Source organism: Lissotriton vulgaris, chromosome 10, assembly GCF_964263255.1.
Source record: "Lissotriton vulgaris chromosome 10, aLisVul1.2, whole genome shotgun sequence".
Taxonomy (NCBI): Eukaryota; Metazoa; Chordata; class Amphibia; order Caudata; family Salamandridae; genus Lissotriton; species Lissotriton vulgaris.
Window position 1 is genome coordinate 467162044 of NC_141698.1, and position 18236 is coordinate 467180279.

General features: G+C 45.2%; 1 protein-coding gene across 1 annotated transcript in view; it reads left to right on the forward strand.

Moving 5' to 3' along the window:
* Positions 1-18236, forward strand: part of UBN1 (ubinuclein 1) — a 753548-nt gene that overhangs the window by 566238 nt on the left and 169074 nt on the right. Inside the window, exons 9-10 of the mRNA XM_086941332.1 lie at positions 5077-5206; positions 6439-6557. Coding sequence (XP_086797458.1) covers positions 5077-5206; positions 6439-6557 — 249 coding nt within the window. The remainder of the gene's footprint in view (positions 1-5076; positions 5207-6438; positions 6558-18236) is intronic.

Sequence of the window (18236 nt, forward strand, 5' to 3'; positions counted from 1 at the left end):
GCCTGTTGACTCCGATTCGAGAACCGACACCGCCGACAGCGAGAGCCTTCGAGGGACAGCCCGTGTTCAACTCCTGGTCATCCTCGGTACTTCCTGGTCCACGTGGCAGCGGAGACAAACTACTCGACAACACCTGATTGGAACCTGACATTGCCTGATTCCTTCCTGGTTCCATCCTGGTCACTGGCTAGTGACCTAGACTCTGTCCCCTCTGCTTTCAGGTACTCTACATCTTCGATCCACCCTTGGATCCAACCGGACTCTTCTCTCCTGGTCGCCTGCAGCATCTTTTCCTCCATGCTCCACAGAACTCTACGAACAAACCCGACCCACTTTGACACCTATGCACCCGCTTCCTGTGGGTGAGGTAACGAGGGTACTCCGGTGCCCCTGTAGTGATGCAAATCCCTAGTGTCCTAGTTTCAAGTGGCTAAGTTCTAGTCCAGTCGGAAGACTCCCAAACCTATAACTTTCTAATTTTTACACACCATTGACTTGTATGGTAAACGCGGTTGCCTATAGACACTGCACCCGCATCCTGTGGGCCTCCTATGTCCTAACCTTCGTTAGTCCAGTGTAGCCCCAACGATTCTCAAGGCCCTAGGCCTTACCATTGTTTGTGACGTGGTACTTATACCACTTTTTTAATAGATGGTTTGAGGGGCCACCCGGCCTATCCATAATTGTGCAGCTTATTGTATGTTATATGAAGTTCTTTGTTTACCGCTTGTGCTTCTGTGCTCATAAAGAGTATAGGGGATTATTCTAGTAATAAATACATATATTTTATAATATATAACTTGTGTGGTGTTCTTTCATTTGATGTTTAAAGGATTGCATATGTTAAAACAGCTGGCTTCACATGCCCTCTTGAGTTTAGCCTAAGACTGCTTTTGTCCATGTTACCATTAGGATAGCTGGTCTATAAGGTTGAATCACATAAGGGTCATTTGGACTGGTGCAAGGTGCTCACTAGAATAGTGATCATCATATACCAGGCCAACTTCTCACATCGTATATCTCAGTTAAAGGCATTTTATGGTTCCAAAGTCAACGGAAAACCCAAAGCCCCCAAAATTAGGCTGTTATTGCTAACCATACCTTGTGCCCACTAAGCCCTGCCCATCACCAAATGGAGTAATTGATAATATCACCTATGGCATCTCAAATAGAAAATTTGATAGTACCACTGATAAAATCACATATGCCATAATTGGTGTGGTCAGTTTTACTAAATGTTCTATCGTTAACATCAATTCTTACTTGACAAACAGTTTTTATTGGCACAGTTTCAGCAATTTAATCCTCACTACCCCTACTCACACTACCATTTGTGCAAAGTATGCTGTTTGTGTACTACAACATTGTTTACATTCTTTTGCCATTTGGCCACGCCTTTACTTTCAGCTGCCTCATTAGCTTCAAATCTTGCCTTTGACAATATCTCACAGTGTGTCCCAGTATCCGACACTGAATCCTAGACTTTCAGCATCTAGTTATTTTAAATCATTGGTACTCACTCTTCTCTATGCCAAAGCAAGTTATTATTTGCTTTATTTTAATTCATTTATGTCTTCCTCCTGTAATATTTTCAGGGATGCTTCCCTTTTGAGGGCTACTTGTTAGGCTGGAGCCATTGTTTGCACACTTGTCTATTTGACTTGCAAGACGGGGCTTAAATAAATGCCTGCAGGCCTTTGTTCTCTTACAGGAACTTTATGATATCCCTCCTACACACATCAAGTGGTGAATTGGTGTCAATAATGAAACATGCGAAAATACACACTATAAGATTTCGGAAGACATTTTTGGGGTAATGGACAAGGAGGTGCGTACACTTCTGTGGGATGGAGGGCAACCAAGAACAACGCTCCAGACGCTCTATCACAACCAATATAACGGGGGTTGCTCTTCCTGAGATAAGGTCACACTACTGCTCAGCACGTCTGATAGTAATTAATGAATGGAGACACCTGCCAGGGACGCACTCGGCATAAGGTGCCAGTTTGAGACATGCACGCACCTACACTACTTATACAGGGGTAAGAGGTCTAGACACTTATTACCGGCTACCCTAAGGACAGTGGAGGTATGGAAGGAGGCAGAGAAACAAATCGGATGGGATAGAAAAGTCACGAGGGAAACCCAGTTATGGGAAGGCGTGCGCCTCCCAGAAATAGGGAAATTGCGGGGATTTAAAGTTTGGGACACGATTGGAATATCCAAATTAGGTGACCTTGTTGTGTGGCGTTTTAAGCTGCGAGTGAATTTTCCCGATTCATGCCCTTATATAGGTACAATTCACATGGCCCTTATATAGGCATAGAAAACAAAGCCCTTATTTAGGCATAGCCCATGCTACCCAAATACAGGCATGGCTACTTCCCCCCGTACCAAACGTCTCAACGATTTCTTGGAAAACCAGCCTAAGCAGTCAGGGACTTCCCTTTGCTTGAATATTGATTTGTCCAAGAACTCAGTTACTTTACAAAGAACAACTATTCCCTAGGGGTTCTTTCCTGACGTTCATATGCCTGACTTTACGTCAAACAATGGCATTCCTAAACACCTTCAAGGTATAAATATACCTTCACTTGCTATAGCAAACTACGGTGGTTTGGAGCAGTTCGAAGACCTACTTGCCCGACGCAGCTCTCTACAGCAAGTGCAGAAGGAAGCCGACTCTCCAGCTGACGCACTGATCAGGAAGCTGCCTTTTTCCTGCCGAGAATCCAGCTCCAGTGTTTCCGGCTCCCCTTGCGGGGTGTTGGGAAATCGAGTCCGAGAAAGATACGAGACCTCCTTCATTCTAAACCAAGGTATGGAGCTGATTAGAACCTAGAGAAAACTTTGGTAGATTCTTGGCAAAAGAACTAAAAACCTATGCTACACAATACTTACTTCTTCCCTCGTACTAGACCTAGGTTAGGTACATTGGGGTAGGCGTATTTTAGAAGCCCGAGTTGAGTATTTTAGTCTATGTTATTTATGTATGTATTTTTATATGGCTTAGAAACCATACAATGCTCTTACCGTATTATTTCATATTACTGTTTAGGCTGTATGCATTATACTTTGCAGTCTGCATAACAATTGTAGCAGTTAACCTCTCTTGCATGAGAAAGAAGACTGTTCATTAAACCTTTTTTTGAAAACGCTGTCTCACTATTTCTCTGGAACTCTGTAGAAACGAAGCATGCACGATTGACTGAGTGAAATACTTATCTATTGTTTCCGCAACTCTGAGAGATATATTCTTATTCTTGGGAATCAAAGTTGTCATGTTTATGCGGTTGTCAGAAACTAATCCCTTCTTGTGTATTCGAGAAAGTTTCTAGTGACCTCTGAGTTAGCTGGCACACACACAATTAAGTTAAGTATATTCGATAGAGACCTAGTTGACCTCAGTCCTACGTCAAATCTATAGGATATATTTTTCCAATGCGCAGAGCCCATTGGGAATATAGGAACTACACTACAACCTGATAAAGGACGGCACCCATATCACATTCGACACCCTGCAGCGAGACTTCCAACTGAGTGGCTGTCAAAGATAGAAATATCTGCAACTACAGCACGCTTGGAACGCTGAGGGAGTACATATAGCGAACACACCTGAGTATGCACAGCTAGAGGGAAGACTCCTTCAAGGGGAAATAGTAGAGAAGGTCATTTCCTGGACATATTAGTCCCTCATAAACAACATTCCAGACAACTTGGAAGGCCTGAGGACACACTGGTAATCTACCCTGGGAGAATTAGAAGATGGAGATTGGGAACCCGCCCTAATGCATTCAAGGGAACCGGCTATTAAATCAAGGTTACGCCTGATTCAGTTTAAAATCCCCCTTTGGGGGCAGAACAAGTGACATACAAAATGAGATGGTGCCCCCAAAAATTCTTTAAGATACTCTGGACTGGAATTGAGCGCTATGCCGGCGATCCACAACCACGACCATAACCCGGGGAGGGAGGGATGCGAATGAACACCCTTCTTCCGGGACTGGAGAGTCTGATGTTCAATAATTAATAATATACATAATAATTAAACGTGTGGCACCAGCCCGAAAGATCTGCATATGTGCATCGTCTCTCTGTGCTGTTTATTTGCATCTATGATGCACTGCCTATCGATCCTTATTCAGGGTGCCAGTCACTTTGAAATGTTAGAGATGGCCGATCCGACTGCTTCCATACAATTTCATGTCTTGGACCAGGAAAGCTGCCGAAAGTACAGCTTTCTTGGTACATGACAAAATGTAAGTCTCAAATACTTCTGTTTATCTTAATTTTTTTTAATTGTGTTTTTTCTCCTTTAATAAAATTTTTTTTTAAAAAAGCCTCTGGTTTCCACCCTGTTTGAAGGGAAATATTCGAAGCATAACTATATGGATAGGATGCCCTTGCTAAGGTACTGTTATTCCAGGTAAGTAACCTTTCATTAATTTGCAAAGGTAGAATGCAATTTATTTTACAGTGAGCTATTTAAATTGTTCCTTTCTCCGTAATCCTTTACCGTAGTCATCCTTTGGAGAGTTATCATTACAGCTTCTATAATTATTAATTCCTTTTTTTCAGGGGTCTCACCTACAAGAAATAATGTTACGCCTGAATCCAAAGAGCAGATTTGTGCTCATTCTTAGGTGTGCAAACAATGTAATTACAATAGTAAATTTCCTATCGGATTCACAGAATCAAGATTTGTGGCATTTTGCAATCATACATTGCACTTCCAGTTAGTGGAAAACTGCTATTGGTAGAGAAATAGATCTGAAAAGTCCAGCTAGTTTCCCACATCGAAAGTGCCTTTCCAAATTGGGAAAGATAAAGGTAGCCCCGTACATGTAATGGGTGGAAAGGAAGGGGTTACTCTAGAGGTTTAAAATATTTCCTGTGGGGTAAAATAAAATAAAAAGTTAGATGTGGAAATTGGCATGAGTAAATTGAGGTACTTCTTGAATCCCAAAGATGTCAGAAATCTATTGCATCGTCACCAATACTTTTTTGTACTCGCTGTAGATCTTTTAAACCTAGGTTGTCTTCAATCTAATGGGTATTTCTATTTGTCTTTCTCAGTATTGAGTTGCAGTCTCGGGAACTCAACGGTTCACAGAGGTCCAGTGTGTATTCCCACCTGGCATTGTTTTTGCCATTCAGTAAGGAGACTTTGTTAAAGCGTGCCCGCAGGCTTCACCGACATGAGCAGGTAGAGTGTACATTACTTCAACATCGAATCTTGTGCCTGGAAAGCACTTTAACATTCGGACTGTTGGCTGAATGGGGACAGAAAGTTTCAAAGCTCTATACACAATACCAAGACTGCAGTGGGCACAGGGAAAAATTGTCTATAGACCCTGTTGTTTGGTTGATGTGTATATTTGTGGTGATCATTTCCGATCATTTATAAACACAAAGTGCCATCTGAAGGAGGAAACCTTTCTGTAAACTATTTAAGTGTTAAGAGGATTTGTTGTTAGTAATCATGGAATCCCACTGACAAAATTAATTAAAGCAAGAGAATAATACATTAATTATTAGTGATGCAAGGCATGCTTCTTTGCTATCAAAACACTATTTAATTTTTGTCAAACCTCATATATTTATCTTAGAGGGTCAAAATGGCAGCACAGACCGCTCTGTCTAACAGTGATCTCAAAAATTACATAATTTACAGAGAGTGATCTGAGAAAGGGTGAGCACCCAACTGCTCTTCAATAGTACATACACATTCTTTCATTTATAGAGGCATTTGTGATGATCAATCCATCGATGTGTTGGTCTCCTGGCAACTAAAGAGTACTTGAGACCCTCTTCAGGACAAGGTATCAATGTCACTATTGAAATATATGTAAAACTCCTTACATAAAATATAACATTCATGTACAATGACAAAAGCCATAATTTCAATATGATTAAAGCGAAAACATTTATTGAAGCATGCCACCAATAAAACCAAGATGTGAATCAGCCTGCATGCAATCGAGGTGCAAAAAAGAGAGAACCGGAAAAGATCCTACGAGCTCAAAGAGGAACATCAAAGACCTACATCCTGAAAAGAACTATCCCAACACTTATGTGGAACTATGCAGTGAACCATAGGTGAATGGGTCAACTGCCAAGTTTAATTTTTATATCCAATGAAATGTGCATCACCACTGTGTAAACTTATTAAAGTTACAAGGAGTAAATCCTGAAATGCAGCATGTGAGAACACAAATGTCCCAGATCCGACCAGTATGTGATGAACCAAATCTGAAAAACAGAATTGGCAAAATATTTTTACTTCTTCAAGGGGGCACTTTGTGTTTACAAATATTTGTACCCAGTCCCTTGGGGAATTATTGGGTTGCCCTATTGTGTGGTACAATTTCCATTCATTATTACATGTAGGTCCCCAAGTATTTCCCATATTTAATATTATATTTTAATCTTGCGCAGGGTGGGTGGTTGAAGGAGCCCCTTTTGAAGCTGAAAGAAGCAATTTGTAGAGCAATGCCACAGCAGATGGACAGGTACCGTGCCGACTGTCAGGCACACACTCAAGCTAAGTTTGCTAGGTGAGTGGTGGCTCTTTGTTGTTATTTTTTATGCCTCATCATATCTTGTGTTGTGGATTTTCTTAGCCAAAACGTTGTTTTGTTTTGTTTCTTTGTTAAACCTCTAATCCTTTGGAGAAGTTATCTTCCATATTTCTATCGACAGCAGTTTTCCAGCTACATAGATCTTTTGTAAACTTTGATCTTACAGATATTCATTCTCAATGATATTGCTCTCCATTTCTCCTGCATTCCCCACTTCCTTTTTCACGCCCCATCTTGTTTGTTTGCTCTCAACTTGACTTCTTTCTCTTTGTACTAAGTCCAGCCAGTACTTCCATAGTGAAGAAATACCTATATTGTTTATTGACTTAAATCTGTCCACCAAATAAAAGGTGTAGCTTTACAATTTCTTCTCTATCATTATTTGTACTGTCATGGAAATGGAATGTCACATTGCCAAAACATCTATGCTTATAGGTACCTGATAAGTATGTCAACCCCCAGTAACAACAGTTTCTCCTTCTGTTGTCTGCCACAACACTTTTTTCAATTGCTCTTCTACTTTATCTGTAGGCCAGTCCATAAGGTTGCAAAACGTGAGATGGTTGGGAAACTTGCCAATTCCTATATTGGAGGGTTTGTGTTGCCTCTTAAGTGTGGGTTAGGGTAGCCATTCCCTGACTTTAGATAGTTATAGGTGCCTGCCTCATCTGATCAGAAAAGAAGAGAATACAAAGAGGGGCTTTCTATGTTCATTTTCATAGATGTATGTTTTGCATGGCTGCGGAGGAGTAAAAAGTAGTCATCCAAGCTATTACAGTGCCAGTTGTGCTATCCGCACCCCCCTCCCCTCTGCCAGCCAGGGACCACTAGTAAGGTTCTCAGCCCTTTGTGGGAGTGGTAAGGACTCTTTTGCTGTTTGCACACACAGCCCATCAAGCCTTGTGTGGCAAGAAATGCAGGTGCAGTGCACAGCTGGCTTAGAGACAATCATTTCTCCTTTCCTATGATTTTCTTCTCATTATCATTCTCTTTGCCCCTCTCCCCAGAGCTCTTTCTGCTGCCCCAACAGTATATTCTCCCATCTACTTTGCCTGTATGCATTGCCCCATGTCACAGTTTTTGCTCCTCAGATCCTTCCTTCACATCCACTTTTTTCTCACATCTCTCTCTCCCACTTTGTGCCCCTTTTTTTTATTGATATCCTCATTTGTATCACCAGAATTTGTATATTCCAGCTGTTTGTGAAAGATGTCTATCAGGGTTTGCACAGTAAGGGCACTAGGGAAGACATGTATTTGCCTGCTTTGTGCTACAGTAATGCGTTTATGACTACTAGATCAAAGAAATGGCAATATCTGGTGATGGTCTATTTGGGTGTGGGCAATCCACTGTATCACTTCACAAACCGAGCCTAAGATGGCTAATGTATTGAGCACAAGCCAACACAAGCGTGAAACACAGCTGTCAGTGTCCAGTAAAGACGTCTAGAGGGTAGGGGACAGTCACAGTGAACCAGTGGACAGCTAAGTTAGGGCTCACCAGCTGCAGTCCACAAAAATGGTCTACAGGAAAGCTTTGCTTTAACCGGAGGGGGATCAGTGTAGAGTTATTGATGTGGAATGAGACTTGCTAAGCAGAAGGACTTTAGGGTCATCAATATTTGTCTATGAGGATCTAGGTGAGCGTGCCCTTAGAAAGACTGTATGCCCCAAAAATGCAAGGAGAAGGCAGAAAGGATTAGGGGAGGGTCCAGGGTAAGCTAGAGAGGGTGAGGGGAGAGCAGTAAAGTGGATGAAGGGGGCAGCATACAGCCTTGGTGCAGAGGATGGGAGGAATGCCGGGAGACTCTAGTGCAAAGAGTTTGAGGGAATACCAGAGGCAGAGAGGTTCATGGCAGCAGAGATGCTGAAGGGGGCAATGGATCATGGACACAAAAGACACAAGGATGATGCATGGGAGGTGTGCATCTACTACGCTGCCCCCAGTACTGAAATGACCCTGGAGAAAAGGCTTTCTCTGGCAATCTGTTGGCCCTATTTCTTTTAATTGTTTGTACCAAAGGGTTCCTGTGGAACCAACCATCTAGATATACCTACATTTTTAACCCCTTCAAGCCCAACCCAAGCACCTCTATCAATCCTACTTTAAAAAAACACAGCTGAACAAATTTTCACCAAATCACAAAAGGCAGACTTCTTGACTTTGTACCAAATGTGATGTAATTCCATTTAGCCATTTTTTCAAGACGTGTTAGAGTTAGGGAACCACCACCTCCTCCTACCTTGACGAATTGGTGCAAAACTTTCCATGAAGGAGTCGAAGTGGAAAATCATTCTTTTTTTGGAGGGGAAAGTGTTTTGCTGATTCATCGAAATTGTCAAAGTTATTAGCAAACCCAAAGACGCTCTTCCAATGGAATCTCTGACTTAAGTATAATGACATAGTGGCAAGCGCCACATTGTTATTTACAGGTTGCTCTCAATAAAGAAAGTATACTGCCACGTTAAGATCTTGTTATGCTCTTTTTATTGAGCTAGGGCTGGACGTGTTTTGACTGGTACTCACAAAAATGAGAGAGCAACCATTCAAACAACTGGGTTAAGATACCTATACCCAAGAAAAATTCCCTCTCGTGTATTCGTATATTTATCATTACCTCACTAGAACATTCACTCAGCACTCTTTCCTTCTACCAACCATACTATGAGACCTGTTTATTGAAAAAATATCTGTTCTTTTATTAAAAATTATGATACCAATAATCTCTTCTGCAGAATAAAATCTCATAAAACAATTTTAAAATACATTACATTATATGTCATCAAGAAAGTTTCAACATAGAATCAATCAGTATTGCATATAAAACAGCCACTTATGTTTTTGCTATATTTCTTCAGAATTTTCCTATGTCATTACATTACTGGGAGCTATACCAACCATTGTTGTTTCGTACATGTAATGAGAGAAAATATTATCCAATAAATGCAACACATCTAAACATCTTCCTGTGACTTAAAAAACAATATCACAAATATAACAAACAAATGTTCAAATTGTCCAATATTACAAATATAAAAAACAAATTATCAGGTTGTCGACGCTGCGTTTCGGTGGTACACAGTTGGTCAACCCCAACTTCTTCATAACAAATTATTAAAATTAATGATGTTCTCTTGTCAATTTCTCTAAAGACCATATAGGCATCAACTGGATTTTTACAAATAGATCGCCTTCATGGTTTTAGTCATACGCCTTGTGCTTTTCCTCTCATTATGGTTAGATACCCAGAGATCACTTTCATGCCCATCATTTAATTCCTCACGGGTATGTTCTGTATAAGCCACTTATCAATTCCTGGCTAGGGTTCATCAGTAAATGGGACATTGTAACATATCTCTCCTCTTGTCCTGATTCTGTGTTCTGTAGGGTGTTGAGCTTTTCTTTCTGCCCTTGTGTTCCTTTAAAAAAAAGTGATCTTGTCTGTTCGATTGAGTCTTCCATATGTTAAAAAAAATCTGATGATCCCTAGAGGGACCGTTTCTTGTTGATACGTGTTTTGACTGGTGACAAAGGTGTTTAGCTGAAACATGTCCAATGTTAGAGAGGAAACTAAATGTGAACAAGTTGTGCTACCGCAGATATCAGTAGAGAGTGTCTCAGAGTTAAACGCTTTGAAATAGCAGTGCAGGCCCAAATCCCATGCTGATGCAAGAGAGATGAAGAGTTCACTAGAAAATAGAGTGCATGACCTGCAAGGTCTTAGCAAAATGAAAACTCGTGTTTGTAGGCCTGAAGCACATATTCTGTTTAAGAATTCAAGAACATGACTTGAATAAGAGCTGGAGTTTGAATAAGCCAGGAGCACACAGAATCTGATAAGAGTCCTGGAGACAGAGTAATAAAACACACACATGCATAAAAAAGAAGCAAATAAATTGTTGAGCATTGTTAGAATTACAATGAAGAGTGTGTAAAGAAAAAGGTCAGGAGTTTGAATATATAGGTGATGTGATATTTTGTAACAAAAATGCAAATTATTGAGTAACCTATTATTTGACTTTTTTGAAAGACACATTGTTTGTGTGACTATTTAAGGTACAGCCTGCAAGCAGCAATTTGAGACCATCTGTTTACCTGCATTGAGATAGCTACTCTCCCTGCTGCGACAGTAAACCTGCTTTTGCCTTGCCAAGAGGACTCTTGGCTTTTCTTTTATCCCAGTTTTCCCGCAACAGTTGGTGGGTCATCATAGGAGACCCATTTGCCCTCAACCGACTGCTGCCACCGGAATACCGCGTACCCCCACTGTATAGATCATTGCACATCCTTGATGAAGTAAGCAGACACTGTTGCTGTAGTTCAAAGGGTGGGTAGTACCCGGAGATTGATAACTTTGAAGTGAGGACAGTACGGACTTCGTTCCATGTTTTGTATATTATTTGACTTGTCTCTTTGGCAATGGTAAACGCAGATGTAATGAAAAAGAGGGTATTGCATGCAATATTGTGTACAAGTGTTGCACAATAGTGAGTTACGGTGTTGCATAGTCGGTAGAGTGTTTATCCCAATATAAAGTTGGGAATGGTCAATGTGGGTGATTAGAAGTTGGGTGCCCAGTACGTGTTCCAGCATTTTGAAATAGAGGTACGGCTGAAAGGCTGATGTCCTTAAACTTTACCTTCAAGTATGATCTGTACATTCTAATTACTGTCCTGGACTTATTGTCCAGAAGTCATGCCATGGTCTATGAGACGAATGGTTTGAGGGTTATCCTCTCTTGTGCGCAGAGGGAAGTGACCAGTTGTTCCAGATTTAGTTGATAATGTAGAGTCAAACAATTGTGATCAACATTTGGAAGTAGTTAAAGAGAGGAGCCGCACGCGGAACTAAGATGGCCGCTTGAGCTCTCAGCTCCCGAGACCCCGGCCGCCTTCTACACTATCCTGTTCCAAACCTGTGCCCTGAGGTTAAATCGGGCGGCGGAGGGCACAATCCTGTGCCCTGAGGTTAATGTCGGGCGGTGGAGGGGAAGCTCTATCTCAATCGAGAGCTGGGAGAGTAACTACAAGCCTTGCGCACAACTCCTATGCTGGAAGAGGTAGGTGCCACCTGGTGCTGTCCTGGCGTTTGCTGCCGGGGTTGCGACCCAGTTGAGGCGTACTCGCTACCTCCCGCTGCGTGACATACTGCTGCTTGCACCTGAAGCGAGGTAGGTCGCTGAGACAATCATCACTTGATAGTGCACCCGGAAGAAGACCCTACCAACATAAGCATATCTAGGGGAAGACACGCTGAGAGTGGCATTGTACAGGGCAAGGGGCTCCTGTGTATCCTGGGCCGCAGCGGATCATCTGCGATCTCAGTTCTGAAGTGGCCAGTTGAGGCCCCGCGGAGGGGTGACGACCGCTGTGATGGCAACGAAGCAAGATCCGGATAAGACTCTGCCCAGGTCCTCGAAAGGTTCGAAACAAGTACAATCCAACAAGCTTGACCGCTACACGTTGCCTAAGGGGTCCCAGGTGGAATCTGGAAGGTCCATGTCGTGGGGGGACGCGAGTGGCGCCCTCTCGGAACCAACGTTGATAGATGTTATGGCGGCGATAAATGGCATCCAGTCATGGCTGGGGGAAGAATTGAATCAATAGACAATAAACTTGCCGCGGTCACGATAGAGGTCAACCTGATACGTGGGGATCTCATGAAGGCCAGGGAGAAGGTGAAGTCACTAAACATTAAGACGGCTAGTTTGACAGATGATGTGGCGGAGCTCCAGAGGGAGGTGCGTGACCTTAAGACATCCCGAGATGCCACAGACTGTAAGCTTGATGAGTATAAAGGGGGGGCAAGACGCAACAAAGTGCGTGCCCTTGGAGTGCCCGAGAGGTCAGAGGGACCGGCGCCGGATTTGTTTGTAAAGACATTGTTCTTAAACATCTCAAGCCTAGGGGTCTTAGTGACTTCTTCACAATTGAAAGGGCCCACAGAGTGCCAGGAGGGAGACCACAACCTGGGGCGCCCCCTCGCCCGATGATCGCCAGAGTACTTAATTTCTGAGACTGTGATGCCATCCTGCAGGCGGCACGGATGGGGGCTCCCCTGAAATATGAAAACACAACGCTTTCCTTCTTCCCGTACTTCACCCAAACAGTACAGAAGCTAAGGCAAAGTTTCCTCCCAGTGAAGAAGAAACTCGGGACAAGGGACTGCGCGATGCAATTATGTATCCGGCTAGGCTGCGAGTGGAAATTGAGTGGAAGGCCTGGTTTTTTGACAACCCAGAAGTGGCCTCGGACTGGATTGACAGCAGACCCCCGGCTGGGGCAGTGGGACAGGAACCTGATGGTAGGGAGCAGCAACTTGAACAGGACAGTTGACAGCAACGGAACTGTTTGATCTGCTGGAGAGACTTCGATGTGGGGGCGGTTCAGAGGTTGTTTCTCCTTATCCTGATAGACTGCACTATGGCTGCAAACTGATTCAGGGCACAAGAGATTCCTTCCGGGGCTGGGGGGGAGGGGTGGGGCAATAGTTACCTCCTCTTACTACCTTTAGTTAGCCATTGGGGGGGTATTGGGCGACAGGCATACTGCGGTTGGGGATGGGCGTTAGCCATATGCAGGGGTGCAGGGAGGGTGGTGGAACGTGGGTGGTTAAAGAGATCTGGATTGGAGATCCTATTGTATACAGTAATGTTTGCATTGTTGGGTTTTTCTTGATGTTTTTTCCTTTATGCATCGGGTGGTAATGTTGCAGTTCCACGATACACACATTGGTCAGATGTCAAGTGTTAGCCAGGGATAGGGAATGAAGGTGATGAGCTGGAATGTGAACGGCCTGGGGGACAGGATCAAGAGAGGAATGGTTAATCAATTGGTGAGAAGGCACTCTCCAGATTTAGTACTATTGCAAAGACGCATCTAGTCGGCAACCGCTGTATGGCTCTCCATAAAGGAAGGTATAATCCGGTGGCTCATGCTGGGTTTACCACAGGGTCCAGGGGGGTTGGGATCTTGCTGAAAAACTCCTTCGCCTTGACAATCCATGCCACGTGGTCCGACCAGAGGGGCCGTTATATCGGGGTTTCTGGGCAGTGGGGGGGGGGACGGTCACCTTTTTGTCGATATATGTCCCCTCTGGCCTCCAATCTGATACCTTTTGCGACCTGGGGTCTTTCTCGCCTTGCCCCTGGGCCTCCTGGTGTTGGGGGGCGACTTTAATGCGGTGCTCGATGGGGAGATAGATAGACACCCTGCTAGAGAGCACTTAGGCCAGCTCACAGATGGCTCTCAGACTTTCTGGAAACAATGGGGCTTGTAGATAGCTTGCCAATACGCAACCCGACCCAGACGCACTTCACACATGTGTCCGCCGCATACCGCAGCATGTCCAGACTAGACCACGTGTTGATACCGGCGGCACATGCAGCCACGGCTAGAGAGGCAAGATAACTTGGTAGGGGCATTTCCGACCATTCTCCAATGTGGTTACGGGTGGAGCTTGGGCAGCCCCCAGTAGGTAGAGTTGCGCCAATCAGTGCGTGGCACTCAAAAGACCCCGAAACTAAGAAAGAGGTTATTACGATTTCAGATCGCTACTTCCAGGAAAAGGTGGGCACGGTTGAATCTGCGCAGTCCCTGTGGGAAGCGTACAAGACGGTGATACGTGGGGAGGTTTTGTCCTTGGTGGCGGGGAAGAAAAAGAAGCTCCAGGCAGAGGTTGAGAGGGAAGAAGCAGAAGTAAAAAGGTTGGAAGAGTGAGTGGCAGAGACGGCGGCTCCGATGGACCTGTATCCTTTAAAATTACGGCAAGATGAATATAAGGGCCTAGCCAGAGATAGGTTGATTGCTCAAAATAATGCCACCCAGAGCCACATATATGAACATGGTGACAAGGCTGGTAAACTGATTGCGTGGCTGGAACGGGGGAGTGGGCGTTGCAACTGGTGCCCGAGATACAGGGGAAGGACACTGCCGTGGTTACGGATCCACAGGCAGTGGCAGATGTGTTCTCCGACTATTATAGAGAAGTATATGCCTCGGTAGGGGGATATACAGAGGCGGAAAACAGCGACATGATTAGGGATATCCGTATGCCCGAGCTGTCAGAGGAGGATAAGGGATATCTAAACTCCCCTTTTACTGACGATGAGGTGGCACAAGCCATTAGAGGGGTAAAATCAGGAAAGGCGACCGGCCCAAATGGAATGAACTGCATAAATTAAATGCGCATAAACTCGTGTGTTGAGGGCAGTGGCACACGCTGCCTCACGACCGTATATTCGATCCATGTTCGCAGAAAGTAGAGAGAAAGGTCGACTCCCGTACGATCAGCGGGTGGCAAATATTGCGGTTATCTATAAGGCACGCAAACCCAAGACTCATTGCTCCTCATATAGACCTATATCACTGCTCAATGCCGAGCCTAAAATACTGGCGAAGCTCCTTGCGACTAGATTGGTCCAAGTAATCACTTCTTTGGTACACCCAGATCAGTCAGGCTTTATGCCACGCCGGAATACAGCTCTCAATCTGAGTAGGTTGCATGGGACACTGGGTGGTTCCCTGAAGATTCATGAGCCGTTGGTGCTGGTGTCCTTGGATTCCACTATGGTGTTTGACAGGGTTGAGTGGTCCTACCTGTTTGCGCTGCTGACAAAGATGGGTTATGGTCCGGAGTTTGTTGGTTGGGTACGTTTACTGTATGTTGATCCCTTGGCCAGAGTAGTTTTACTGACGATGAGGTGGCACAAGCCAGTTCACAACTGCAGGTCGGCAGATTTTCCCCTCGGCAGGGGTGCCCCTTGTCCCCGCTTCTCTTCGCTCTAGCATTGAAGCCTCTGGCAGCATGGGTCAGATGGGACCGGACGATACGTGGCTTGCGGTGGACGCCGGAATGGGAGGATAAAATTTCACTCTATGCCGATGATATACTGCTCTATCTCACTAACCCTAGGGAATCCCTTATCGGATTTCTGGATGTGCTGGCCATATATGGGAGATATTCTGGATTTGCGATCAATTGGTCGAAATCGGTGCTCTTCGTCCTCAAGGGCGATCCACCAGTGATTCCGCAGTCATGCCCTATACAAATTGAGCCAGTTGGGTTTAAATACTTAGGTATTCATGTTACACTGGATACGAAGTTGAGATACGCCAATAACCTGGGACTCAACTTGAACCGGTTTAAAAGGGACGTGGATCGCTGGAAGGCCCTGCTGCTTTCCCTGTTGGGTAGGGCAGTCTTGTTTAAGATGTTGGCTCTTCCCCTATTTTTGTATGTACTCCAGAATATAATAGACCCGGTGCCGGCGCCGTACTTCAAAGAAATAGAGGCCCTCCAGAGGAAACTTCTGTGGGACGGTAGACCCGGTATAGCATTTTCTAAACTTACCCTCCCCTGGTATGGTGGACGGATTGGACTGTCAGACCTGCGGAAATATTATTGGGCGTCACAGGTTGCGGTGGTGAACCACGTAATATACAGACCCCCAGGGGATCCAGGCTATGCCATGGATCCGGCTAGGCCCCAGGTGGCGATCTTACTAGGGCGCTGTACGCCAGGCCTCGGCGGTTTCCCCTGACGGGTCCCACGGCGCATGCAGTCCACGTGTGGCACGCGGCCAATAGATGTCTTTCCTGGGAAGGGAAGCTAACTTTGGCCACTCCCCTATAGAATTCGGAGAGGCTCGGGAGCCTGTGGAAATCTAAGGGATTTGACAGGTGGGACCTCATCCGGATCACACAGATTAAAGATGTGTGGAGCGGGGACACGATACATACATTCGAATCTCTCAGACAGCAATATAGCTTACAAAATAGTGAGTACTATCATTATCTCCAGATTAGATACGCTCTCCTCACACACATACCCGTAGACTCTACGCTTCAAGAGGCCTCTCCCCTGGAGGATCGAGTGTTGGATGGATACCTCCCCGAGAGGACTATCTCTTTAATATATAAAAAGCTAATCAATAATATGGAGGACCCGCTGGGGCTTATTAGGACACAGTGGAGTGCGGAAGGCATGGAGCTCGACGATGAGGACTGGACGGAGGCGGTCTCCACCCCTCGAGTAGTTGCAATCCAGATGAGACTTAGACTGGTGCAGCTAAAGATCTTGCATAGGTCGTACATTACAGGGCCTCGTCTGGTACGAATGGGCGAATGGAGAGTGGGGAGTGCCGCAGGGGATGTGGAGAGCTAGGCACCTTCATGCATATTTTGTGGCACTGCGCGGAAGTACAGGAATATTGGAAGAAGATTCACGAGACGATGAGAGTCGCCTTGGGGGTGTAGATACGACCGGAGGCCTGGAGGTGTATACTGAATGTGTGGGAACCCACAGACTTGAACACGTATGGGAAGCAATGGGTGATACTGGCTTGTATGGTAGCGAAGAGAAATATTGCGCATTTGAGGGGAGCCAGCCAGCCCCCCGGGTAGCCAAATGGGTGGAAGACCTGGATTGGTGTATGTTCAGGGAGAAGTCAGTGTATGTGGCCAGGGGTTGTCCTGCAAAATGGGGAAAGGTGTGGGGAGCCTGGAATAGTTATCGAGGAGAGATTTGTGTACCTCCGGCGAGACGAGCAGAGCTGGAAGCGCCAGAATCCCTGTGATCCATATTCACATATTGGCTTTATAATTCTGTATAAATGACATTGTATTCTTGACCAAGCTGTAACTGTTAACTCACCCGATGTCTTTTCTTTTTCTTTGCTAATTTTGTTAATAAAAAGATATACCAAAAAAAACATTCGGAAGTAGTTGAAGTTTTTATATTTTTTAAATATGTTTATCGCTTCGCTGAAGGGGGATTGTGTCGCTGTTGATTCTGCTTTGCCTGGACTCGCGGGAGGGCTCCAGGCTCCAGGATCCCCGCGCCTGACACCTGAGGCTCGTTAGCCCCTCCGGCCCCTGCCTACACAACCCCTTGTGGCACCCGCTGCGCGGGTGCCGCTTCGCTGAAGGGGGATTGTGTCGCTGGTGATTCTGCTCTACCTTGACTCGTGGGAGGACTCCAGGCTCCAGGAGTCACGCGTCTGACTTCTGAGGCACGTTAGCCCCTCCTGCCCCTGCCTACATAACTCCTCGCGGCACCCGCTGCGCGGGACGCGGGCGGGCGCCCGCCAGACCAAGCCCGGGCCAAGGGTGGGCCCGTTTGAGCCCGTGGAAGACCGGAGGAAACCGGGCCGGGCCCCCCTCTATCGTCTCACCCTCCAAAGATTGGATTCTTTCTCTGTAAGTGCTCATCAAGTGTCACTTGAATATTTTTCCTATACTGATTAAGCAATGACAGGGCGTGAAGGAAAGGGGAGGAAAGCTATAGCCGGTGGCTATGTAGCCGGGACTCTTGATCAGTTTATAATGAGCAAAAAACACAGTTGATGGACAGAATGTAGAACAATGTCATACATTCACCCCAGTACAAGGATCTGGGCCTAAATCCATAGTTTTTTTGCACTCCACACCACCCTGGGTTAGACACTGGCTATGTGCAAATCAGCTCTGACCCTGTGCCCCATGGGAACAGTCCAGTCCGAACTACCAAGCCATGTCTTTCCCAGACCGGAATCAAGCATCCAAGGACCGGTTTCTGGCTATCAGCCTTCATTCAGCCTGGATAGCTTGACTCCAGTGGTGTGGAGAGCCTGGGACTCACGTCTGAGTATACCCAGCACACTCGGGGTGAAAATTG